The following is a 27,957-nucleotide window of genomic DNA, read 5'->3' as shown; positions in this document are numbered from 1 at the left end:
ATCACAGCCCTTATTTGGCAGCGCAAGGGACTTTTCCATGTTTGTGTTGCTCCCCAAATCTTTTTATATTTGAATGTGGCTCACGCATTAAAAAGGTTGGGGACCACTGCATTGGAGCATGCGCAAAACCTCTCGCACATCTCTTTTTACTAACCTAGGCACCATAGAGAGGAAAAAGATGTAGAGAGGCGCTCTGAGTGCATTACGTTGGTTTCATTGAAAGGAGCAGGAAGGGGTGCATCATCAATGAGTCAAAATATTGGAGTCTCTATTAACCCTAGGACGAAACCGGTGTCGGCTACCTAAAGCGCTCGTCTCTGAAACAGGTAAACGGGATTTATTATGCCCTCTTTATATTGAAGGCTTTCTTCAGTTAAACCTTAGGACAAGTACGATTATATTGAATGGAATTACAGTATACATCGTTTTCAGAGAGCGCAGTAATAGCTGGAGAAAAGCATTGCCCTGAACTCTTTTCCTTAATTGTGGCTTTTTTTTTTTTTGTAGTCTCATTTTCTTTTTAACCTGTGCTGCTAATTTCTAGATTGTCCTGCAGGCACAGTATCAGTGTTACAGATATACCTGTTACAAATAACACATGAGCCATATCTGGGATCTCAGTGGATACATAATGTATATATTGACAATATAATAATAATATCCTTAGAAAAGGAAAGTGACCAGAGATCAAGTGGATCTCTAGCTGTGAAAGTGGCTGTTTGTAACTATGGGGGTCGCTGGGAGATGCATGGCAATAACAAAAGTAGTTGGGGTACCAGCTCATATGAAAAAAATGATATGCATTGCTAATAAATGTCTGGTTCTGGCTTTCAATGTACACCCTCCAGGTCAACAGTCATTGCCAGGGAGCCTGGGAACCAAATGTGATGCTGCCAACGACACATCCCAATACACACTTAAAATATAATAAATATAGTTACATAATTAAATTGGGGTGAAAAAAGACAAAGTCCATCAAGTTCAACCCCTCTTAATGAAACCAAGCATCTGTACACACACCCTCACATAAATTCTATATACTCATATCTATACTAACTATAGAGTTTAGTATCACAACAGCCTTTGATATTATGTCAGTTCAAGAAATCACCTAAGCCAACATGCCCTGCACAGTTAAAATGGAAGTTTTTGTGTCAGAAACTCTACTTTACTTAGATAAGCTGTGATATAGCTGTGACGGCAGGCATTCAAAGAGAAAGGCTTGTGTTACATAGCAGATACGTTCTGTAGAACACCATTATATTCTACAGAGCTTATCTGCTATGTAACCTGTGCCATTTAGCCCTATTAATCTTGCCTCCATTGCTACACAGCAGCTTGTTTGCATATAGTTACATAGTTACATAGTTAAATTGGGTTGAAAAAAGACAAAGTCCATCAAGTTCAACCCCTCCAAATGAAAACCCAGCATCCCTACACACACCCCTCCCTACTTTTAATTAAAATTCTATATACCCATACCTATATTAACTATAGAGTTTAGTATCACAATAGCCTTTAATATTATGTCTGTCCAAAAAATCATCCAAGCCATTCTTAAAGGCATTAACTGAATCAGCCATCACAACATCACCCGGCAGTGCATTCCACAACCTCACTGTCCTGACTGTGAAGAACCCTCTACGTTGCTTCAAATGAAAGTTCTTTTCTTCTAGTCTAAAGGGGTGGCCTCTGGTACGGTGATCCACTTTATGGGTAAAAAGGTCCCCTGCCATTTGTCTATAATGTCCTCTAATGTACTTGTAAAGTGTAATCATGTCCCCTCGCAAGCGCCTTTTTTCCAGAGAAAACAACCCCAACCTTGACAGTCTACCCTCATAATTTAAGTCTTCCGTCCCTCTAACCAATTTAGTTGCACGTCTCTGCACTCTCTCCAGCTCATTTATATCCCTCTTAAGGACTGGAGTCCAAAACTGAACTGCATACTCCAGATGAGGCCTTACCAGGGACCTATAAAGAGGCATAATTATGTTTTCATCCCTTGAGTTAATGCCCTTTTTTATGCAAGACAGAACTTTATTTGCTTTAGTAGCCACAGAATGACACTGCCCAGAATTAGACAACGTGTTATCTACAAAGACCCCTAGATCCTTTTCATTTAAGGAAACTCCCAACACATTGCCATTTAGTGTATAACTTGCATTTATATTATTTTTGCCAAAGTGCATAACCTTGCATTTATCAACATTGAACCTCATTTTCCAGTTTGCTGCCCAGTTTTCCAGTTTAGACAGATCACTTTGCAAAGTGGCAGCATCCTGCATGGAACCTATAGTTCTGCACAATTTAGTATCATCTGCAAAAATAGAAACAGTACTTTCAATGCCCACCTCCAGGTCATTAATAAACAAGTTGAAAAGCAAGGGACCTAGTACAGAGCCCTGCGGTACTCCACTAACAACACTGGTCCAATTAGAAAATGTTCCATTTACCACCACTCTTTGTAGTCTATCTTTTAGCCAGTTCGCTATCCAGGTACAAATACTATGTTCCAGGCCAACATTCCTTAATTTAACCAGTAACCTTTTGTGTGGCACTGTATCAAATGCTTTAGCAAAGTCTAAGTAAATCACATCCACTGCCATCCCAGAATCGAGGTCTCTACTTACATTCTCGTAAAAAGAAATTAAGTTAGTCTGGCAAGATCTATTACGCATAAAACCATGCTGGCACAAACTCATAGTATTATGATTTGCTATGAAGTCCAGTATCTTATCCTTTATTAACCCTTCGAAAAGCTTTCCTAATACTGACGTCAGACTAACTGGCCTATAGTTTTGAGGCTGAGAACGGGATCCTTTTTTGAATAGAGGCACCACATTAGCAATTCGCCAGTCTCTTGGTACAATACCAGATCTCAATGAATCCTGAAAAATTAAGTAAAGAGGTTTGGCAATCACAGAGCTAAGCTCGCTAATTACCCTGGGATGAATACCATCTGGCCCTGGACCTTTGTTAATCTTAACCTGTTCAAGTCTCTTTTGAATTTCTTCTTGTGTGAACCATGCATCATTAGTTGTATTACTAGAATTGGGAGTGTTAAGAAGGAAACCTTCACTTACTGGTTCTTCATTTGTGTAAACAGATGAAAAATACGAGTTCAGAATCTGCGCTTTTATTTTGTTTTCATCAACCAGCTGATCCCCCTCTGATAGTAAGGGTCCCACCCCTTCCTGCTTCATTTTTTTACTATTGACATATTTATATACAGTAGTAGTAGTGTTTATAAAGAAAAATCTTATGTTTTACCAGTACAGGACAACACTGCATTATATTTTGATTACTTTAAAACAAGTGGATATTTGGTTGTTACTGTTCCTTTGAGGTTTAATTTAGACCAAATGAAATATAACAAAACATATACCCCTTGTGTAGTGAACTGTATACTATTATTCACCATCCATTCTTTCTTCTATTTTTAAAAAGATGCCCAAGATTGTTAAAACAGGCCTGTCCAAACATGCTTTCACATTGCTCTTTTTTAAGTAATAGTTTATTTTGTGCCACCCTCCTTTACATGCCATTGTTATGCCAAGCTTGTTTACCCATGCCTTCAGTAAATAATATTAGTGATAGTAGTTGTAGAGTAATGCTCTGGGGCTGCTCACAGAGCCGGAACTAAGGGTTAGCAAGAGAAGTAGCTGCCTAGGGAGCAACATGGGGTGGGTGCGATTCTGGAAAATAAGAAATAATTGCTTAATGCATTCCAAGGGGATAAGGGTGGCGAGTTGGGGGGTAGGGGAAGTGATCAGAAGGGGCTGTGCTTGTGGCAGGTGGGTGATTGGTGTCAGACGAGTGGGAGAGGTACTTGCCTTGGGTGCTAGTTCATCCTCAGTGCCCTGGGACCTAGTGAAAATAGAAGGAAGGAAGGTGAAAAATACAATTAAAGGGGTTGTTCACCTTCAAACAACTAGTTGGTTTCAGATAGTTCACCAGAAATAACGACTTTTTCCAATTACTTTCTATTTTCTATGTGTCACCGCTTTTCTAATATTGAAGTGTAAAGTGTAATTTTCTGCTCTGGCAGGGGGGTCGTCGACCCTGTAAACTGTTCTAAATTGATTCATTTCTTGTCTTTGTCCCTGCTGAGCAGAATCCCGAAGTTTCATTAAAGGCAGCTGTTAGAGTTGATACAATAGTTGCTAATACTCCAGAGATGTTGCTGAGAAATGTATCCACTAAATGTTGCAAAATTGTAACAGTTTGGAGTGCACCTGAATTACTGAGCTGTCAGACTCAAACACCAGAGACAGGAACATTAAACTTTATACATACAAGTCTTTATTTCTGTGGAACAATCTGAAAATAACTGAACTGAAAAAAGTTTGGAAGGTGAGCAACCCCTTTAAGAATACTGCAAGAGAACTTGCTCAATTCTGCTGGAAAAACAAGTATTGGCAATTACAAGGATGGAGTAATACTGTAGTGGCTGAAGATTATTGGTGAATGTCCTAAAATAGGCAAGTCAAAGCCCTGATTGCACTTAGGAATCTGGGTCACTATTAACAATTTAGGTGTCATCCAACTAACCTCAACTTCCTGGAGTATATCTGCCCAGGAGGATGGATCAAAATCAATCCTGGCTAGTGTGCAAAGCTGTTCTGTACTTGACCCGGGGAGGTAAATAGTTATGCAACCACCAAATGTATGCTTTTTTTTTGGTTTCATTATCTTTTGTGTTGCAATAGCAAATATTTTGAACATTGAGATGGTGAAAGGGTTAGTTCACCTTAATAAAAATCATTTGCTAATAGTAAAGAAACAAAAAGAAATATATGATGTCTTTCTAAAATACACTTTTTAAAAATGAATCTATCTTTTCCTCACTCACATATAGGTCATATAAGCTAGATCACCTGCTAATCTTTTAAAATTGCATATATTACTTGATACATTTCTTAGCAGTAACAGAGAAATTCCAGCAACTACTGCAGTGATGTACCAAAAAAAAGATCTGCGGTGGGGCCTGGTGTGATGTACTCAACCTTCTTTTCTCAGCAAACCAGTGAGCAGGTAGCAAGTTTGAAGTGGCTGGGGATGGGTTACTACCAATCAGCTGACCACTTAATCTGGCCTCCTTTGTCCCTTCCCCACCCCATTAGAGGATGACGCTATCACTGCTGTTAAGAAATGTATCAACTATTGTATCAAGATTTAATCATTCAGAAAGTCAGCCATCTGTTTTACTAAGCTGCTACGAGAAATGTGAGAGGGGGGGGGGCAAACTAAACTGAAATTTTGCAACTTGCCGTTCAGAGAAAAGAGTAAATAAGCAAGTGAATAGAAATAATTGTCATGTACAATCGGAATTTATGAAGACGAACTGTCCTTGTGTAACTCCTATCCTTGTTGAAATCCATGTTAATTGCAGGATGTAACACAACCAAATGTAGAAACGCCCAGGACAGAGTGTGAATAATTATGCAAAGCACTGTAGATAGGAGCTGGGGGAAGGGAGATGCTCATGTTACAGATTCTAATGTGGCTACATTTGGTTGCAGTAATTTGTACTGCATCTATCCAGATTCTGCTCACAACACTGACCCAAAAACAGTTAAAGTTGGCCGAGTGTATTTGCAGGAGTCCCTGTAGGAATTTCAATCAGGCTTTTCAGATATATAAGTTTATCTGGCAGGGCTTTCAGAGCTGTTTGTACCATTACAATAGAATAGGTGCTGCTTGGTTTAGACAACAGATATGAGATGGCTAACACAGCAAAAGTGATACAATCATGTTGCAGTAAAGACCAATCAGCTGATCTGTTCACACTGTTCTTTTTTAAGTGCACACAATTGGTTGCCATTGAAATCAATAGGGAGCTTTGTCACCCGTAAAACTATTAAATTCTCAGCAACAATTTCCTGGAAATGGGCAGTGGGGTACTGCTCTAAAGAAATTATTTTTTTGTTTGCATCTACAAATAATAAATAGCGTGTGTGTGGGGTTGAATTAATCATGGTAATTTTTAGTATTACTTGCCCTTTAAAATTACCTATTATGGATTTTGTTTTTCTGTCTGAAGAAAGTACTTGTGTTTGGCTGGTATTCCAAACTGGAGATCTGCCAGAGAACAGTAACCTTAGTTTTACCTCTGTGTTTGTACGGAACTGCAAATAATGACATCCTGTATTAAATAGCAAACAAACAATTATTTTACCTGCTACTGTCTGCTTTCCAAACCTCACTACTACCGACTTTCACTGTTATTGGGTTATCGGTTATTTGTGTCCTTCCATTGTTTTTGCTTTTATACCATGCCTTATTGGCTTTCATGCTTACTATATGTGACTTCCTCTTGACAAGGCTCCACAAAAAAAAAATCAGTTCTACTTTTGGGAAGCTGATCTCAGTTATCCATGCAATTCTGCCCTTTTTTTTTAATACAGAAGGTTAAAGAATGTCTGATGAAGAGGACCGCGTGCTGCGGAGTCGACGTTTAGTCTCCAAACAGTGTGTGTATTCTGAGCAGGGCGATGTCGCAAGAAGAACTGAAGGAGACAGAGTGTTCAGGACAGTGCGTAATGGTAAGAATCACTTTTAACCGTTTAACCTCAATTATATCTCTCTCTCTCCATGCAAGTTCATAGCCACTCACATTATATATGTCTGTTTGGACCAGTCGATGGGTGAACATTAAGGGGCCCATTTATTAAACCTTGAATTTTTCTGGTCGAGTTTTTAAAGGGGAAAACTCTAGGGGGTTTTATACAGGTATGGGATCCATTATCCGGAAACCCATTATCCAGAAAGCTCTAAATTATGGAAAGTCCGTCTCCCATAGACTCCATTAAAATCAAATATTTCACATTTTTCAAAATGATTTCCTTTTTTTCTGTAACAAAACAATACCTTGTACTTGACCCAAACTAATATATAATTAATCCTTATTGTATGCAACACCAACCTATTGGGTTTATTTAATGTTTAGATGATTTTCTTGTAGACTTTAGGTATGAAGATCCAAATACAGAAAGATCCCTTATCCGGAAAACTCCAGGTCCCAAGCATTCGGGATAACAGGTCCCTTACCTGTACTCCATATTTACTAAAAATCTGAATCAGAAAATCAGCGCTGGTTTTCGTCCAAAAATACGAGTTTCTGTGGCGACAAGGTTTCGGAACGTCAATCTTGCGGTTTGAATTGACGCATTAATCTGTTGCGGGGTTTTTTCGAGAAGAATTATTCATAAATGAGTTAACTTCATGGATGGGAGTTAGGTCATCTTTGTTTTAATAATAAAAAAATTGGATAAACTCGGGGTTTAATAAATAACCCCCAAAATGTTGTTTAAAACAAGAAAAAAACACTTTTTGTTATTTCTTGAGCTAAACAAGGCAAAAGGGAAAACTGAAGCTACTCTATGTTTAGTCAATGCAAGATGGATAATTAGATTACCAGTTTTTTTCTGGGGGTTATTTATCAAAAGTAGAATGTTAGAGTTTTTATACCTCGAATGAACTCACAACTGAAGTGATTTCTTATTTTAAAAAAAAAATGGATTCTGCGAGTTCAAGTTGTGAAACTCGAAAACTCGAATTGATTCAATTTTTCTCTGGGGAAAAAACTTGAATCTCTTGAATCTTTCGAGTTTTCAGGAAAAACCTTGAACATTATGCAGGCTATTAACCTCTTCAAATGGTTCAAGGGACCTCTGAAATTGACTTCTAGATGACCTCGACAGGTTTTAGATGGTGTATTCAAGCTATTTCCAGGTCGGGGTATAATAAATCTCGATGAAATTTGAACACAACCTTAATAAATCTGCCCTTAAAATGATTTTTAGCATAAAGTATGGTAATGCAATTTACAGAAAGATCCCTTATCAGGAAAACCCCTGGTCCTGCACACCACATGGGTCCCCTGGTGAGTTATTCTTTAGCGTTGACCGCTCTGCCTGCGCCTTCTAGAACAATCATTTTTAAGACTGGAATAAATTTGCTTTATAAATAGCATATTGCATGTAATTAATCATATATCCTAAACTTAGGCTGTGTTTTATATAAAGGTATGGAATCTCTTATCCAATATGCTCAGGATCTAGAGTTTTCTGGATAAGGGATCTTTCCATAATTTGCTTAAAAAATTAATTTCAACATGAAATAAACCCAATAAAATTAATTATATTTTATTAGGGGTTAAGCACAAGGTACTGTTTTATTGTTAGAGAAAAAGGAAATATTTTTTTAAACATTTTTACTATTTGATTAAAATGGAGTATATGGTAGAGGTCGTTCCCAATATTCAGAACTTTCTGGATAACAGGTTTCCTGATATTGGATCCTATACCTGTATTTGTATGCCCCTTAATGTTTAAATTTGTTTCTCAACTAATACCTTTTAAATGTACTCATAGAACATGCAAAATTGATTGTTGAGGGTGCATTATTTAATAGGAGCTTTTTGCTTCCTGCCAGTATTCACGTGATTGTAGTGACTGTTGTGTGTGTAATCATGACTAATATAAAATGAGAACATCTAATTTTTAAAAAAAAAAAAAAAATGCCTCTTAACTGTTCCAGATCAATTAAACAAGACAAAACATAAAGCTTTTGTTCAGACATCAATTATAGCAAATCATATCTACATGGAAAAAGAAAATATCAGCACTTGGGGGAAAAAAAGACATATCCCCAGTTTTTCGTGGCGCCTTTTTGTTATTAGTTTATTCATTGTTTCAAATGTATTGTGAGTGTATTTGTGTTTGTTCCACATCTGCTCTCCACTCTGCATTGCTTGGCTGTTAATCATCACATACTGTACGCAACAGAGTGAAAATAGTTATTATTACGTGTAAATTGACTCGTTTGGGATTCTTCAAGCACATGAAAACAAGCAAAAGTGATAAAAAATAATAGTTCCCTACTGACTTTGGTACACTTGTGACTCTTTATTAGTAAACACCTACACGAAGGAGGTTCCTTAACCAAACTGTCAGTTTATTTTTTTTTTAGTTAACGATTAAAGGTGTCTACTCCAAGTCCTGTGTGTTTGTTTTTGTATTAATCTTGAAAGAAATGTTAATGAATGACTACAGTTTGTGAATGTTTTTTATTTCCTACTGTCGTGCTCATTTGGCAGCAGAAAAACAGTTTTCACCTACTGAAAATGGAACTTCCGGTTATTACACAATTTGACTGGTTTAAAATAGCCAGTTCCTGTGGTCTACAATACAAAGCTGTTTTTGGGCATTTTATTGCAAGAAAGGAGTGCCAGTTAGTGTTTGCGACTAAACACCCTGTTTGTCATTGGCTTAAAGGTTGCTATACATGGACTAACCAGGCACATTATCTGTCTGAACATATGCCATAAGAGTGAATTGTGCGTGTATGGCACCTTTCTAATGTTCCATTACTTTAGGATGAAAACACTACTATAATTTATATAAACAAGCTGCTGTATAGCAATGGCGGAAATTGAAAAAAAGCTATATAGCACAGGTTAAATAGGGGATAAAATATAACACCATTATGTTCAACAGAGATTATCTGCTATCTGTTGTGTAACCTGAGCCTTTCCTCCTTTGAATGGCTGCCCCCATTGTATAAACTATAGTAGTGTTTCTGAAGCAAACACAGCAGTTTTATCAGTGCAGGGCAACAATGCATTATATTTTTATTACTTCAAAACACTTACATTTTTTGATGTTACTGTTCCTGATAAACTTTAATCCTTCAGGACTGCAGGAGTATTGGTCCAAGTGCCACCCCCTGCCCGGCATGGCTATACATGCCTTGATGGTTGGGCAGCATAGTCGAACTGTCAAATAGAAGTGACTGCTCCAGACTCACCCCGCACAATATTATATTCTCCATCAATTCCATAAAGATTTATAACCACTCCAGTATAGATCAGGATGGACTCCGGATTGAAAAGAGTCTTTATTGTAAAAAGTCAAGGACCTGCATTGCCTGAAGCATTTCCAGAGAAAACCCCCTTAATCATAAGCCTATAATTAAGGGGGTTTTCTCCCAAAACTGCAGGCACTTGACTTGTTACAATAAAGACTCTCTTTTCCATCTGGAGTGCCGCCTGATCTATATTGGAGTAGCAACCAGATCAGTTGATTAGATGTGTTTGATGTTTGGAATTCTAATTTGAGACATTCCCAAACAAGTGTTGCTTTCAAAAATAAAGAAACCGTTGTAATGATGCAGTTGCAAATAACAAACTCTACCTATTCCACAGTACTACTTATCTACAAGAAGAAACCAATGTCTTCAGTTCTATTGCTTTGACAGGACTAGTAACATATGACAGACAATGGAGGAATTTTCTCTGTCTGCTTTTTTTTTAATTGATAGCTTTTCAGAAGCAGACCTTTAAATTCATTTTTCCCTCTGTACCTGTGTTTACTAATACATTTATTTTCTTTTTTTCTTTCTTGCTACTTTTAGAAGTAGTGTTTACCATCACTTAAGAAGTAGTTCACCTTTGATACAATTGTTTCAAACAATTGTTCACCAGAAACTTCTTTCTATGCTATGTTTGACAGTCATTCTAATATAAAGCTTTAATTTTTCACCTTCAGGTTTTTTTAAAGCAGCTGTGAGGGTGGCTGGCCAATTTTGTAAACTAGTCTAATTTGATACATTCGTTAATAAATCTCTTAAACTGAACCCTACAAATTAATATGGCTAAAACTGCCATGTTTTATATACTGAACTTGTTGCACCAGCCTAAAGTTTTAGCTTGTCAATAGCAGCAATAATGTAGGACTTCAAACTTGTCACAGGGGGTCACCATCTTGGAAAGTTTCTGTGACACTCAGATGCTCAGTGGGCTCTGAGCAGCTGCTGATTATGTTGGAAATTTGTTTGTTTATATAGTGAATAAAGTACCCCCTCTTGTAAAATATAAGGATATTATTAGTTACCGAGGAGTTTCATGACCATATAAAAACACGAGGCCGAAGGCCGAGTGTTTTTATACAGGTCATGGAACTCCGAGGTAACTTCTAATATCCTCATATTTTACAACTGGGGGTACTTTATTTATTATAATACACAAATTTTAGTGAGTCATGTGACAGAAATGACATCACTACTCACCGTTTATAACTGATGACATCACTACTCACCGTTTATAAGGATATAATTTACAGGATATTCATGGCTTTTGTGTATTATATATGTATACAAGCCATAAATATATTATTATACAATAAATGGTTCCAGGACCTATATGAAAGTTTTAGGACAGCAGCCACATGTTTTTTATCCAGTGACTTATAAAGTCCATAGCCAGGGTGTGTGTTTGTGTGAACTAAGAGTTAATTCTTTAAAGGGGTCCCGCCACCCAAACAAATTATTTAAAATCCTATTTTATCACATATAGTCAATTAAAATGAACTTTAATTACACTATATAAATTATTTGAATCTTGTTTCTTTCGGTCTGGGAACTCATAATTATAGCAAGCAGGCAGGAGCCATTTTGTGGACACTGTTATTAAGGCAAGCCTTGCATCATCTCAAAATCTTGTTTATGCACCAGAATGGGGAACTGATGTCCATCCCTAAGCACTGTTTAAACAATTAAATTATGAAGAGAACGGGGGGATGTGGGGAGAGCAGTGACATCTAGGAAGTGCTGAATGAAAGTGAAAGTAATTGTCTGCCCCACCTCTATGCCTAAGGCATAGAGGAGGGGCAGACTATTTGATAGACAGCTGAGATTTTTGAATGAGGTTACAACAGCTGTGGATGCTTTAATAAAAAATAGAAATTGGATTTCATATTTAATTTGAAAAGGACTTTTATTAAACAGATTTTTGTGTCTGGGTGACAGGTCCACTTTAATACTTGATCAAGGTTTCCTCCTGTTTACAACACTTGAGCTTAGCTGGCCAGATATTGCATATTCAGCAAATGTCCTTGTTCCTTGTTAACTTGATTTTATTTTTCATTGTTTATGGTGCACAGTGACCCGACTTTGTTATTTTGCTGGCAGGACTTGTGGATCTAGAGCATGTGATCAACAAGAAAATGGAAATGAGGAAAAAAGCAGAGGTAAAATTCACTTTCTAATCACAGTACAACCTACATATTGATTCTTGTATTTCTTTGGTAGTTCTGACACTTTAAACTGTAGATTATGTGCAATACATTTGAAGGAACAGTTCAGTGTAAAAATAAAAACTGGCTAAATAGTATGTGCAAAATAAATACTCTACTAATATAATTAGTTAGCCAAAAATGTAATCAATAAGGGCTGGAGTTACTGGATATCTTAACAGAACACAACTTCCTGGTTTGTAGCTCTCTAACTCTGAGTTAGTCAGTGAATTTAAGGGGGGCCACATGGGACGTAACTGTTCAGCGAGTTTGCAATTGATCCTCAGCATTCAGCTCAGATTCAACTAACTATATTGAAAAAATTTTTATTTTGCACAGCCAATCTATTTTCCGTACCCAGTTTTTATTTTTATACTGAACTATTCGTTTACAAAAAAAATGACAAGTCACAAAAAACCTTTGTGTGTATATATTTGATTTTTTATATTACACATTCAGAAAGACTGATGGGTATGTCATGCTCATGCAGAATGTACTTCATTGCAATGTCAGTTATGCTTAATGTTGGTATACATTATTACCTGTCTTATATATTATTGCAGCACCTGAAGAATGAGCTAATGAAGGAGGTGGATGGCCACTTGAATGAGTTTGTAAACAACTTGATGGAAGAATCTACAGTCTTGGAGAGTATGTCTGTTGCACCATCTTTCTACCCTGGAAATGTAGAGAAAGATGGCCACAAACTCAGGTAAAATAAATCTTTTTTTTTTTTTACTAATGCACAGGCAGGGAGAGGGTAAGGTGGTAGACAATGCCAGGCAGTTAAAGGGTTTTTTTTTTGGTATGGGGGTTAGTTATCCTTTAAAATATAAAAGTCAGCTTCCCTCCATTTTCCATAATGCCTTTTATGCTTCTTCACTGCTCTGTTCAGTTAGTTTCAGATGCCTTGTTTCAATAGAACCAAGACTGTACAGAGCAGCAAGGGATAGAGAGGTACTGCTCACAAACAATTACATTTATAAACAGCTTTAACTCCATAGAAATTGTAATCAATTTGAAAGTTCTTTAGAAATGCATTTTGTTTTATTGGGGAAATTATCTCTGCATTTATAAACCAACCCATTTACATTGGCAGTAAAGTAAGTTACCGTAACAGTTAAATATTTTCATTGTTTCTGGAAATGATGCTTACTTTGGCAGATACTTTTACCTTACAGGTAGACTGTTTTGCAGTGTCCACTTTATAGAAAATAAATATTCTACAATGACAAAAAGCCATACTCTCCTACATTAAAGTATTGTATGTTCTGTCCAAAAATACATTTCTGTAAGTATAAATGCATAGAATAAATGTATTCTGTTTTCCTTTGCCCTATCATTTGCTATTTTCTCATCTAAAGCTGGCTATGGAAACTTATCTATGAAGATAGTGGGAGTTTTCATAACTGTGCCATTTTTTTTCTTCTAAATACAGCAAGCCACAAAGATAAATCATTTAAAGAGTGAGAAGAAACTGTACATTTGTTTCTACATCATTTTTGTAATGTTTATGATGAGAGTAGCCTCTAAATATAATTTACTATGCGGTAACAGTTTAATGTTACATCAGTCAGTTAACAAAAAACACAAACGGTACTTGAGTGCATTTCTGTTTCAAAAGCACTGATCCAAATGTGTTTTTCTTTCTTTGTAATAAGAACGTGTAATGTCCAGCTATACAGGGGATTTTGGCTTAATCACCTGTTTATGTAAAGCTGTTTTACAGTGTCCATTTGCTGCTCTAGTTATTTTTAGTCTATAAGCTCAAAGTGGCTAAAGAAAATGATGAGACATAATAATGGATGCGGGGGCACCTTTTTTCTTTAGCTAATTGTTTTGTCATCTATGGTTCCATTACAGAGGACCAAGGGCCCTTCTTGAACATGGAAAGCTCTTTGTTTCAAGGCGTTCCCTTTTGGAGTAAGTACATTAATCTTACTTATACTTTGCTGTGCCTTAGATATTGATTACACATAATAATCATATACTTTTCTAGTAGTATGTGCCATTGGGTAATCATAAATAGAAAATTGCCATTTTAAAAAACAAGAGCCTCCCCGTGGGATCATATGATTCACTGCTCACACAAAAATACCAAACAAACCATGTAAGGTCACATGAGCCAAGTAACATAGTTCTGTCTATAGCTTCCACACTTCTTCCTGTTACAGTTACAGTTGCATTATTTTTCGTCAGGTGATCTCTGAGGCAGCACACAGACCATCACAAAATGGTGGCTCAAGGCAAGAGATGTAAAAGGGCAATATTTACTTAAATATATATAGACCAGTTTGGTAAGATTCTTTAATATGCCACTTAATATGAAATATGTTGCTTAAGTGTTCATTTTGGGGTATAGTTTTCCTTTAAATCAGATGCTGTGATAGTGCTCCTAGAGGTTGATTTTAAAAAGGTTAAGGGAGGGTTGATTACAGAGGATTTCAAGGATGGAGCTATAGAGCTTCCTTGTTCTAACAAGAACTAGGAGGCAAAAAGAGGTGGAAAATGTAGTTAATCACATTACACATTAGTGCACAGATAAACCCCATACAAAACTAATGAGACAGACTCAACAAAGGGAAGGGGGTATGGGAGGCAGTTTATACAGAGCTAATTATGCTTCTTCAAACTAACCTCACTAATTAAAGCGAGGGGGCAGATAGTAAGCCAAAAAGCAAAACAGTCTAGTGCTTTCTTTTTCAGTGAGTACACATTAAATAGTTTAATATTTTTTCTATTGATTTTGTTGCTGTTACTAAAAATTGTGTATATGGCCCATTTAATGTAGGATACAGCAGTGGTGTGAAGAGATAGTTGGGCTTATTTATCAAAACTTGAAAATGAAAACCAAAAAACAAATACAAATACTGTGCTCTTTGAACTAGAAGAGACATATTTCTGGTTAAAGAAGCTGAAATTCAGCTCTTAAAGTTACCAGGGGTGTGTTTTTGCTGCCTCTGGTACCTTGTGGGCTGCTGGTTTTTTTTTACCTTGCCTCGTGTCATGAGCGCTCCTGGATTAGTAGTTGCTTCTTATAGCTAGCAGCTACTACTTCTTTAGTGTGACACAATCCATCAGGGTATTCAACCATAGGCAACAAGTAAAGTATCTAAGCAAATTATTGGTCTGCAAGGCTAGAATTCTCTGATAAAAGTGCATCAGTCCTTGTCAGGTGTCTGATAGCTGATACTGTTTTCATTCTCCACAGTGAACTCTTTGAAGTGAATCATATCCGTACCATCTACCACATGTTTATTGCTCTTCTTATACTCTTCATCCTGAGCACTTTGGTTGTGGACTGTATTGATGAGGGCAGGTAATATTCACTACTTTAACTACCCTTCACCTTCTTCTACATATTGACCAGTGCTGCATGGTGTCTCAATACCCAAACTCGTGCAGTTTATGTATTAAGCCTGTGTAAAAGTAATTGTTCATCTAGAGGCAGGGGGATCCCTGCTGTTTGCAGGACCATAAAATGTTGGTCTAAACTGTACAAAAGGCATCCCTGTTGTATCGTTTACTTCAGTGCATTTTGTACAGTAAGGTGACTTGTTTTAGAGCTGGGTCCACTACAACTGTAACTGTGTTAGTGGCCCAGTCAGTCAACCAATTTGAAAATCTGGCCTGTGTTTAATTTACATCAAGTAGAATACACATGGGGTTATGTAATAAAAATCATTGTTTGCCTAGGTTCAGTAACCGATAGCAACCACTGAGCAGGAAGCATTTACTGTTCATTAGCTTAAAAAAACACACTGCACATCTTATTTGTTGCTGTGAGTTACTAATCATGGGCAAACTTATTGCCTTTTATTACATACAGGGGTTACATTGGTAAGTGATACACATAGACCAAAATACACTACAGTATTTTACACTAATGCTGAGAGATGCACATGTATGTTTTGCTTTATTGTTCTATTTTATATTTCAGGTTGGTTTTGGAGTTTGATCTTCTAGTGTATGTTTTTGGGAAATTTCCTATAGTAATCTCCACATGGCTCTGCATGTTCCTGAGCACATTCATCATTCCCTATGGACTCTTTTCTGTGTGGGCCCAGGGTTACCGGGCATCTTCTCATCGCACCATCCGTTCTATTTTCTTTGGGCTTCTCTTCATTATGTTTCAAATGCTGGGCCTTGGATTGATGCCTACATACTTTGTTTTGCACCATGACTTAGCCCCTGCATCTCGGTTTATCATCATTCTGGAACAGGTTAGTTCTTGATCCTGAGATGTTTAAATGAAGTAAATATTAGAGAAGTTTCTGCTTTATTAACTTCATGTTTTTTTAGGTCCGGCTTATTATGAAAGCACATTCGTTTGTAAGGGAGAACGTTCCTCGAATATTTGCCTTTACAAAGGAGAAATCTTGTGAGTATTATATCAGATAGTTGTCTCACATGTAAACTTACAACTAGACCTGCAATATCATTTTAATAAAGGGACAGTATACTACCTTGTTAAACATGAGTTTGGTAGATAGGACTCTGTTAGCCTAAATCAGGGGTCCCCAACCTTTTTTTACTTGTGAGCCACATTTAAATGTAAAAAGGAGTTTGAGAGCAACACAAACATGAAAAAGTCCATGGGGATGTCAAATAAGGCTGTGGTTGACTGTTTGGTAGTCCCTATGTGGTCTTGTAGCCTTCAGGAGTCTCTGTTTGGCAGCTCACCTGGTTTTTATACAACCAAAACTTGCCTCCAAGCCAGGAATTCGAAAATAAGCCCCTGCTTTGAGGCCAATGGGAGCAACATCCAAGGGGTTGGTGAGCAACATGTTGCTCATGAGCTACTGGTTGGGGGTGTTTCTTCTAAGCGTTTTATCTATTTTTAAGCTACCTCAGTTTATTACAGCGGCAGGTAGTAAATAACAAAACAATATGATTTAAAAATAAGTGAAAATATGGATATTTCAAAATTAAACTGCTAGGCAGAATACATTTTCAACAAAAAATCTATTTTGCACATTTTTAAAATAGGTCTATATTGTTGTATAGTTTTCCATTTTCTATTACCTTTTGATTTACCAGTTAATGCAACTTAATTCTCAATATATGTATGGTTTCTTATAATCAGATTATTTTTTTTAGGTTTGTTCCTAATATTTTGGTTTCTGTTCCAGCAATTGTTCCTGTCCCCCAAGTTACACAATACTTGTACTTCCTGTTTGCTCCTACACTTATATATCGAGACAGTTACCCAAGGTAAGAGGTCACTTGTAGACTTGAACGAATTCTATTTCTTACAATTAGCTTTTCAATCTGTAACTTTTTTTTTCTGTGACTCCTCTTAGGGTGGCCATAGACCTAACAGTTACGATCTTTCTTGGAAAAGATCTTTCCAAGAAAGATTGTTTGTTTCAATACACACGTGTAGAGCTGAATCGTCAGATATACAGGTAGAAACAATAGAATTCTACCTGTATCTGACGATTCAGCACTAACAATGGCCGATGTTTAGGTGCCTTCAAAGGCACCCAAAAAAAAATTTCCGTCCATCCCGATCTACTAGCCGACCGATATCCAAGTCTTCTGCCAATAACGATCGGCTCTTTTCTCACCATACACGCACCGAATATCATATCGACAATTTGTTTTGTACGATATCTTTGCGTCTATGACCACCTTCACTCCCAATATGGGCTAATGCTTTACTGCAGTATAATACCTCTTGTTTTTAAATCTCATAACCTTATATAATCTAATCTTACTGTATTGCTCTTTTTCTACTGTATCTTGGAGTGCATGAGTTCAGTGAATAGGTCTTGAGCTGGACATACTTTTCCCTGTTATTTTAATCAATCAGTTTTGGTCCAATTTCAATTTTGGACTAAATGAAGAAAATCGGTGTTGTAATGGGACAAAACTTCGAACTGGCAAAGGGAAACTAAGCATCCCTAAACAAATGAATATACGGTAACATTGCTGAGACTTCTCGTCTAAGCATTTTTGTATTTTACACTAATTAGGGATGCACTGAATCCAGGATTCGGTTTGGGATTCGGCCAGGATTCAGCCTTTTTCAGCAGGATTCGGCCGAATCCTTCTGCCCAGCCAATCCGAATCCTAATTTGCATATGTAAATTAGGGTGGGGAGGTAAATCGTGTGACTTTTTGGCACAAAAGAAGGAAGTAAAAAAAAAGTCCCCTTCCCACCCCTAATTTGCATATGCAAATTAGGATTCGGTTCGGTATTCGGCCGAATCTTTCACGGAGGATTCGGGGGTTCGGCCGAATCCAAAATAGTGGATTCGGTGCATCCCTAACACTAATACTGTAAATTTTATGCTATTTCTTTGCTTAATTCTGCTATTCACTGCTAGCTTAAATGTAAAATACAAAAGTGCTTAGAAGAGTAGTTTTACTTAAATTTGTTTGGGCACGTTTATTTCCCCTCTAAGCTTTCTACTCTAGGTGGCAGGACCGAGACTCTGCAGTATTAGTTTATTTACAAAAATAAAGCTGTTCTGAGCTGTATTTTATATACAGTAGCTGTATCTGTTAGAAAACCATTTGTGCAACAAGGAAAAGAACAGCAGGTAATTTCACTCAGTACAAAATCAGAAGTTAGAAATTGCATGTATCGCTTGCATTTATGTTAAAAGTAAAATAGGTCTATTATATTTATTTAAAAATGATTATGGTTTAAAACAAAGATGCACAAAACATTTTTTCCAATGCTTATAGAAATAACTAAAAGAAAACAAAAAAACTCTTTCAAAATCATTAGACAGTACCAGCATACAATGTTGTACATGTTAACAGATCAGCATTACAGCTCTCGTCTATGTCTGGGCCATGTCGGTTTGTACATAAGTTTGAGACGTTAAAGCTACATTTTGCTGTCAAATCATAGTCTCAATACATGTAATAATAAATATAAATAATATCAATAACAACCCTATAATTGTGATGCATAAAAAATGATGCTGCAGATTTATGTAGAATATCATGTAGGGAAGCTTCATATTGTTTGTAAATTCAGTCGTTTAACCTGTTTCATTAAAGGGATACTGTCATGGGGAAATACAATGTTTTCAAAACGTATCCGTTAATAGTGTTTCTCACACATTATCCTGTACTGAAATCTTTTTTTTTTTTTTTAAAGAGATTTGAATCATTTTAATTCCCTCAATATCGTGAAAATGTGCAGCAAATTTTTACAACTGCACATCATGTCTGTACTCCCCATCAGCTGACAACAGAGCCCTATCTGTTCAGCCTGGCCTCAGACTCATGGACATGTAACAAGATAACAGCTGTCCTTGAGACCTCACTTGATGGATTTGGCTGCCTGGTCTGATAGGCACTGCATGTTTCTTTTTTTTAATTCTTTATTTTGTTTGCTTGCATTCATTACAAATAAAATATGTTCAGATTTATGCATATTACGATATCTTATGTAGTATACTGGGCCGGCAGAACACCGGGGAAAAAACCCGGTGGGCCCCGCCAGCCCAGATACGCTTCTTGGTGTTGCGCAACCCCTCTTTGTCGGGGGTTGCGGCAAAATAAACATTTTGCGCGGGCACATCGACGTGGTGCGCTAGAGCAGCAGTGGGGGCTGGAAGAGGGGGTCCGACCCTGGTAGTATATTATAGTGTAGTCCACTTTACAGTCATGATACATATTTCCTTTAATGAATACAGGTCAATTAAAGGTATATTTTACATACATGTCAAATTTTAAACAAACCTAAAAACAGACAAACACACAATACTGAGCAGTTAGCATTGTTCTTGTTATCAAATGTTCTCTAAGCATAGAAATGATGTTCACCAGGTACCCTAACTTATAGGGAGAAGTGAGTTGAAATTGGGATTTCAATCTAGATTTGGATTTCCATGCCAAATTTGAACGCCAAGGGTCATCAACAGCGAACATAAAGGAAGATTTAGTTATTTGTCTATGCTATCAGGGCCATATATTCTGGGGATTCAACAAATAGTAGCCAGTGGAACCATTTTTGAGTAAATGCCTCTTGTTGTTTTGGTTTGGTAGCATCCATTTTGTACTGTTCAAATTGATATATCTCTTGCACCTTCACTGCCCAGTCTTTAGTTGTGGGGATGGTTTGTGATCTCCAGTAGAGTGATATCAGTGTTTTAGCCACTGTAATTAGAATTGAAATAATTGATTTCTTATATTGTGGTAACGACATATCATTGTGATATAACAAAAAAAGGGAGCTGAATCCTTTATAGCAATATCAGTAAATTTGGGGAGTAGTTGTTTGATTTGAGACCAATAAGGTTGGACCTTTGGGCAGCTCCACCAGATAAGCGTTAGGTTGCCTCCTGATTGTCCACATCTCCAGCAGTTATCAGGTACAGTCGGGAAAATTTTGGATAGTTTACTTGGTACTCTGTACCACTGGGAGAGCACCTTATAATTGTTATCTTGAACTCTAGCAGTAGTTGACTTATATTATTTTTTTTATGACTTATATGATTTTGCTACAAGTAGTTCACATTCTGCCTCTGTAAAATTACATTATAATTCTTTTTCCCACTTTTGTTTGAAATCATTTATAGGTGGATCGGTGCTTCTTGTAAGCATTTTGTAAATTGCCGATATTTCCTGTGAGGTACGCTCTGTTCTTATAAATAGCTATTCAAACGCAGTGTCTTCTGGTTCCGTAGCACCTGCAATCTGTTTAGAGTTTAAAAAATTTTGAATTTGGCATAATCAGAGCCTGTCCTGTCAAGGGGTGTAATAATATCAGTTTGCAGGATATCCTATATCCGTTTGTGTTTTGCCATCTAGTATATGGAGTGGTGCCAGTTTTTAAAGTTGACGGGTCTCAGTCCTGGTGGGAATTCTTTATTGTACAGTATAGGAACTATTCTGGAGCTTTCGCTGAGAAGATTTTTCTTCCGTTTTAACCTGTCCCAGGATATAACCATTTCCCTAATGATCGTGTCATGTTCTTTCGTTGTTGGACAGCATTCTTTGGACAGCCACATGAATATATCTAGTGGGATTATGTATCCTGAAGACTGGAGAAGGTTTTTGCATGCTACATCAAAAATAGCTCTGAAATCATCCTGCTGAAAATGCCTCCACATGCCACCTTGTGAATATATGAGAAGAGCACTCGGCAGGAGTCCTGCTCTGTTGTTTTAGACCAGGAGATAGCCGAGGCAATAGCTTCCTGAAGACTTGCATGATGCTGAATTATTCACATGGCACATAGTGTAAAATAGGATTTAAAATGGCTCAGTTGAAATAATGACAGTATTCCTTTAAATGGGCATATTTTCTCTACTCTTGTAATTGTTAATGATTTAAATGCACTTTTATCAGGATGTTTAACAAACTTCCATCTTAAAACAATGCCACATTTGTTTTTTTATAGGAATCCATCTATTAGGTGGGGTTATGTTGCCACCAAATTTGCTCAGGTAAGAATTAAATCCATTGTCTCTGCTTTGTGTCATAAATATATTATAACTTAAGCATATAAGATATAGTTAGTTGTATTTGGACAGGTTGCTTCTCGTATTGTCTGTGGTGTTTTGTTTCAGGTGCTAGGATGTCTTTTCTACGTCTACTACATTTTTGTTCGTATTTGTATCCCACTTTTTCGTAACATAAGTCAGGAACCATTCAGCCTTCGAGTTCTGGTTCTCAGCATTTTTAACTCCATCCTTCCAGGTAATTGGTACCAGTGCAACTGATTAACTGTATTTTAAGACCTGGTATTTTGTCTATTCCACTCTTGTGCAGAATCTTCACTTGTATCTCTTTTTTTTCAGGTGCCTTGGTTATGTTACTGGCTTTCTTTGCATTCTTGCATTGCTGGCTCAATGCTTTTGCTGAGATGCTGCGCTTCGCAGACAGAATGTTTTATAAGGTAATAATAAAATATGGCTGTTAGTTGTTTCTTACTTCTGTCTCATAATCTTACCCTTTGCTTGGTTTAGCTTTGCTGTAGAAAAGAAAGATTATCTGACAATATAAATATTACGGTACACATATTTATGTCCAGTTTAAAAATTGGAAATTTGGTTATAAAAGTTACCAGTTAATTTGCCGCATATTACCACCTGAGGTAAGGTTTCCCACTTGCCTCACAGATGGAGCGGATCTGAATATAGGTACTACTCACCCTTTACAGCTAAGTCTGGCTAACAGAATAATGCAACTTTTACAGGACTGGTGGAATTCTACATCATTTGCCAATTATTACAGGACCTGGAATGTAGTGGTTCATGACTGGCTGTACTACTATGCATACCGGGACTTTCTTTGGGTGAGAACTGTAGTATTATAGAACTGAAAATGAATTAAAACAAATACTTTTAATTTTTAAGTTCTGTGGTGTTAAGGGCCCTTAATCTTCTTTTATTTAATTTTTATTAAACTAATATAAAAGGTGATGATTAACTTAATATTTAACTTGATTCTGTAGGAAGACTGCTATAGGGCAGCATTGGCTGTGACAATTCATAGGGGGTGCAGAGGATGAGCTGGTTTCAACACCTTGGGGCACATTTACTATGTGTCGAATTTCGAAGTGGTAAAACTTCAAAATTTGACCATCGAATTGTAGAACTTCGATAGTCCAAGTTTTTTGTGTTTTTTTTTGAGTGAATTTAGCCGTTTTCGATCGAATTCAAATCGAACGATTCAAACTATTTAATCGATCGATCGATCAAACGATTTTCCAAAAAAAAAAAAACTTAGCCAAATACTGGCTATAGGTTCTAGGAGGTCCCCATAGGCTAACATAGCAATTTGGCAGGTTTAAGGTGACAAAGTTTTGAAGACAAAGTTTTTTAAAGCGACAATACTTCGATTTTCAAATGGTAGAATATTCAAAGTTTTTTCAATTCAAATCGAATTTTAGCCTATTCGATGGTCAAAGTACCCAAAAATTACTTAGAAATTCAAAGTTTTTGAATTCAAAAATTCACTTTGAATTCACTTCGACCCTTAGTAAATGGGCCCCCTTTTGTTTTGGGCTTCAGTACCAGTCCAAAGTCACAACAGCCCTTTAGCAGTGAAGACCTGTGCCTCCAGAGATGCCTTTAATCAGGGCTGGAACTAGGAGTAGACAAAGGCAGCTACCTAGGGTACAACAATCGAAGGCGCTGCCCCTAGACCTGAGTTACCTAGGGTGGCCTGGCTGGCATGGGGATGTTTCAAGGTATCATTACTGGTGTAAGAATGCTGACCCTCTGGGTTATTACAGTAAATTCATTCTATAAAATACAACATTACTGGTTGCATACTTTTTTTTAGGCTTTAGTTCTTCATTAATTGATTCAACTTCCAGAAAGAAAGCTTCTAAACAATCAGATGTTTTACAAAACATATAAGCTGTTTGTATGTTTCATGTATAGAATACTCTGTAGTAGTACTTTGCAATGCCACAAAAGTTGCAAGTTTGCACCAGGGCGTTATTAGTCAAAAGCATTTGATTGGCTGCCAATCTGACCTGTTGCATACATCAGAACTTTTTATAACTTACTCTTAGATATATACAAATATTAAATATTATCTAACTATTATAACTATCTATGGGTTCTTTGTTAAGTCTTATGCTAATCATGACGGTCAACTTCAGAATTTCATTTATTCTTTTATATGACCCTCTAATATTATTTAAGAAGGTTGTCCCTTATTATTTTGTTTTATTTGTTGAAAAAAAAGGTTAATTTGCAAACCCATGATTACCAGAACTGCAAGGATAACCAAAAGTCATTATTTCTAAATGTATTTCTTTCTCCAAAGTTTTTTGGCAGGCGCTTCAAGGCAGCAGCCATGTTGTGTGTGTTCACGGTCTCTGCTGTGGTTCATGAGTACGCTCTTGCCATTAGTTTTGGATTTTTCTACCCAGTTCTCTTCATCCTCTTTATGTGTTGTGGCAGTAAGTAGAATCCTACTGGGCGGGCATGCAATATACACAGTGCATACAGTAGCATGTAGTAACTAAGCAATGACTGCAGACTAGATATGCAGATATTCATAGTTAGATCAGAGATATCAAAAAAATACCTCCACAGTACCACAATGCAGCACTATCATCATCATCAACAAATGTCTACAAATTGCTTTGTATTATAGAAAAAGTAAATTTGCCGCAAATAGCACATTAAAGCTAGTTTAGGAACATCCAATTGCATAATGAACAGCACATTTTAGTGAAATTAAAAAGCCTTTATTTGCACATGCTCAGACCAAACACAGCAACGTTTCAAGCTGATCCCTGGATTTTTTTCAAGCTAACACACACTGTCACTTGGACTTCCTTTTAAAGCTATTAAAACAGCGCCATCTGTTGAACATGCAAATACAAAGTATCAAAATAGCAATAACCATTTTATTTATATCTATCTATCTATCTATCTATCTATCTATATATAGTGAATAAAGTACCGATATTATAAGTTACCGAAGAGTTTCATGACCATATAAAAACACGAGGCCGAAGGCCGAGTGTTTTTATAAGGTCATGGAACTCCGAGGTAACTTCTAATATCCTCATATTTTAAAACTGGGGGTACTTTATTTATTATAATACACAAGTTTTAGGGAGTCATGTGACAGAAATGACATCAGAACTTTTATAACTGATGACATCAGAACTCACCGTTTATAAGGATATAATTTACAAGATATTCATGGCTTTTGTGTATTTTATATATATATATATATATATATATATATATATATATATATATATATATATATATATATATATATATATATATATATATATATATATATATATATATACACACCAAACCAAAAAGAATGACGGCACTCCATTCAAGGAAAAGGCTGGTTTATTACTGACCCCATAGGGATCTCAAGCCTTTTCCTTGAATGGAGTGGCGTCATTCTTTTTGGTTTGGTGTGTGACAAGCGGTGGGGACGCTGCAGACTGAGCACCCAGCAAGGAATACACGGAGCAGTGCAGGAGGGGGAAGCTGGGAGCGGTCTAATTGGTGTATTCGTTTTTATATATATATATATATATATATATATATATATATATATATATATATATCACACACACAAACATAACAAACTTGTATCCGTTTAGGATGTAAATATGGTCACTTGACAAAGAAACTTATTAACTTTACTTCATTATTTTGCGCTTGTCAGTTTTATCTGTAAAAACATAATTATTAAAATCAGATTAAAAACCGGAACAATTAAAAAATAGTATGTAAATCATACTGTCTGTTCAGGCCATTTGGGACTAGGGTTTCCAGGCGGCGGATCCAAAAGGCATCCTTTTTTAAGAGCCTCTTCGCTTTGTCTCCTCTAGTTCAGTAGCATGACAATTTTGTCCAAATTCATAACCCTGCATATATGAATAACATTGTAGGTAATACTCGTGTTTTTTCTTTAATATATGGGTTTTTAATTTTCATTCCAGTGCTTTTTAATTTCATTCTACATGACCGTCGGAATGGTCCTATTTGGAATGTGATCATGTGGACATCCCTTTTTCTGGGTCAGGGGGTCCTTCTCTGTCTGTATTCACAAGAATGGTATGCGCAGCGCCATTGTCCAATCAACAATGTGAGTATCCAACTAAAATGCATATGAGAGTGAGGTTAGATTTCATAATACAGGTATGATACCGGTTATCCAGAATGCTCGGGACCTGGGGTTTTCTGGATAATGAATCTTTCCTTAATTTGGATCTTCATACCTTAAGCCTTACTATAAAATCAGGTAATCATTAAATAAACCCAATAGGCTGTTTTTGCTCCCAATAAGGATGAATTATATCTTAGTTTGGGTCAAATAGAAAGTACTGTTTTAGTACAGAGAAGAGGAGATTATTTTTAAACATTTGGATTATTTGTATAAAATGGAGTCTATGGGAGAAGGCCTCTCCATAATTCAGAGCTTTCTGGATAACGGGTTTCCGGATAACAGATCCCATACCTGTAATGCAAATTGCTAAATTTAATTTTTTTTTTGTCACAGCCTGCCTTCGTTGATTTCTTGAAACCGCGTTCTTGGACATGTCTCCAGCTTGAAGATTAGTACTAACATAAAGATGCCTCTCATGCTGCCAATGGCCAGTCATTTTCTTTACTCTGGCAGAAAAAATGGCTGCCCTTCTCCACCTGGACTATGTACTGATGTACCTAAAAGGAAGATGTAGCTATTGCTTAAAGTTCTTGTTAATTAAGCCATGGATTAAGCTTGCTTGGTCCTGATTTTGCACCAGTTCCTATGGGCCGGGCAACTAAACTAAATGTTAAGTGAGACTTAACTCCTTCACTATTGGCCTATGAATGTTTAAAAACTGTAAATTCTCTTTTTACCAAAATTTTATGAATGTAAGGGATAAATGGGATGAGAGCCTCATACATAACCATAGTGCACTGTGCCACTATTAATAGATGAAGCAATGCATTTTCAAAGGACTTAAGCCTGAATATGTACTTGCTGCATTAAGAAGCAATGTGTGGGGAAATCCTTACATCCCTCCATAATCGCCAAAGATCACAATGTTTTTGCACAAATCCCTTTTATTTCAAATGTGCACGATAGATATGAAACACATCTAGCATAGTTGTTTTTCTGTTTACAAGTTTGAATAATCACAACATTACTATTACAGACTGCACATTTTAAATAATAGACGGATGAGAACGCACAGGGGTGCCAATTTTTGCTCTATTCAGATTCTATAAACAGAATATTCTGTTTCCAAGTACAGTAATATATATTATGCAGGTTTGGGGGGAAAGGTTTAGATCCAGGCAAACAAGATTGTTACCTGCGTACATTTTCTAATAAGCATTGTATCAGGGTTTACTTTCTGAATCCACAGGGTGGAACTCTGTTCCAGTAAAATCAGTATTGATGACATTTCTTTATTCTTTCTATAATTGTTCATTATATGATAGAGACACTCTGACTGGATTTTGCCAGGAGTTTTCTCCCCCCCCTCCCAAAATAAAAAAACCTTGAAGGATGTGAGTAGCTGGATACTCAATATTGCTAAAAATGCAGAATGTTCATTCTTAGTACTGGTAACTGTTTTAAATTATTTTTGTTTTTTTCTGTAGAACTGTAAAAGATGCTTTTGAAAAAACAGTGATTTATTTTTGTTCTAAAATTTCTATTGGATAATATTCCGTTGCACAATGGTTGACCAAATGAAGAAACTGAAGCCTACAAGAGGTTGACAAGTCACTTTAAAAATATAGGACAAAGTATTATTATTGTTCAATTAATATCTTGCACTGCAATGTACAGACTACTTGGGTGACTATAATAATTGAACTTTGAGCTGCTTCAAATCACTTCACTGTCATCAATGATTTTTTTAAATAATGTTTCAAGAGATTAAGCAACAGCTTCCAGATTTTTAACGCTAGCTTTTATCAGAGCATGTATTTTTCCAAGGTTCCATATTGGTAAATTTGCACCAGCCTGAACAACACAAGCCCTCTCTCTGGATTTTTATAAAGCAGTTGCATATAGAAAACAGCTCACTGAGAAATTCTGTTTTTTGCCTTTGCTAAGTTTACAACGAAACTGGTGTCTGTTGGTTTCCAGTTTTTTAAATATATATATTTTTGTATTCCGTCCTCAAATTGCACTCTGTTCTGGAATAGCAGATTATATATTTAAACATGAAAATGTGGAGTAATCACTGTAAACAACATCTTGAGCCATGTAACTGTGTGAGATTATTAGTTTTTAGTGAGTATTAAACATGGACAACAAGTAAAATTTAAATACCAAATGATTGTGGATATTATGCAGAGTGCCCTGTATCAATCTTATTTTGTTACTGCTGGATCTGTGGAAAGGTGTAACAATCTCATTTTTTTATTTAGTTATTGAAAATTGACCTTTCCAAATAAATGTTTCATTTTTTGTTTCA

At 36.5% G+C, this 27,957-nt stretch overlaps 1 protein-coding gene across 3 annotated transcripts; it reads left to right on the top strand.

Annotated features, from left to right (window-relative positions):
- The first annotated feature begins 147 nt into the window (after positions 1 to 147).
- On the top strand, positions 148 to 27,957 carry soat1.L (sterol O-acyltransferase 1 L homeolog). Of its 3 annotated transcripts, none has more exons than XM_018258533.2 (16): positions 148 to 326; positions 6,408 to 6,545; positions 11,971 to 12,029; positions 12,638 to 12,786; positions 13,938 to 13,997; positions 15,286 to 15,393; positions 16,015 to 16,297; positions 16,377 to 16,455; positions 17,207 to 17,288; positions 21,442 to 21,487; positions 21,611 to 21,740; positions 21,842 to 21,939; positions 22,240 to 22,338; positions 23,823 to 23,958; positions 25,480 to 25,625; positions 26,040 to 27,957. In XM_018258533.2, the coding sequence occupies exons 2-16, from the start codon at positions 6,419 to 6,421 to the stop codon at positions 26,097 to 26,099; spliced, it is 1,662 nt and encodes a 553-aa protein (XP_018114022.1). In that variant the 5' UTR covers positions 148 to 326; positions 6,408 to 6,418; the 3' UTR covers positions 26,100 to 27,957. The 3 variants fall into 3 exon arrangements, with proteins under 3 accessions (XP_018114022.1, XP_041446458.1, XP_018114024.1); XM_041590524.1 differs by lacking the exon at positions 148 to 326 and adding an exon at positions 5,902 to 5,979; XM_018258535.2 differs by lacking the exon at positions 148 to 326 and having other exon boundaries at positions 11,943 to 12,029.

This window comes from Xenopus laevis, chromosome 4L, assembly GCF_017654675.1.
Source record: "Xenopus laevis strain J_2021 chromosome 4L, Xenopus_laevis_v10.1, whole genome shotgun sequence".
In the NCBI taxonomy this organism is placed as follows: Eukaryota; Metazoa; Chordata; class Amphibia; order Anura; family Pipidae; genus Xenopus; species Xenopus laevis.
This window is presented reverse-complemented; position numbering and strand designations above follow the sequence as displayed.

What these genes read in the sequence shown, in the direction of transcription:
- soat1.L (XM_018258533.2), top strand. Translation starts at nt 6,419, where the DNA reads ATGTCTGATGAAGAGGACCGCGTGCTGCGGAGTCGACGTTTAGTCTCC. An exon ending in GACTGTATTGATGAGGGCAG is followed by an intron (nt 15,394 to 16,014) that starts GTAATATTCACT and finishes TTTATATTTCAG; the next exon opens with GTTGGTTTTGGAGTTTGATC. An exon ending in GCCATTGTCCAATCAACAAT is followed by an intron (nt 25,626 to 26,039) that starts GTGAGTATCCAA and finishes TTTTTGTCACAG; the next exon opens with CCTGCCTTCGTTGATTTCTT.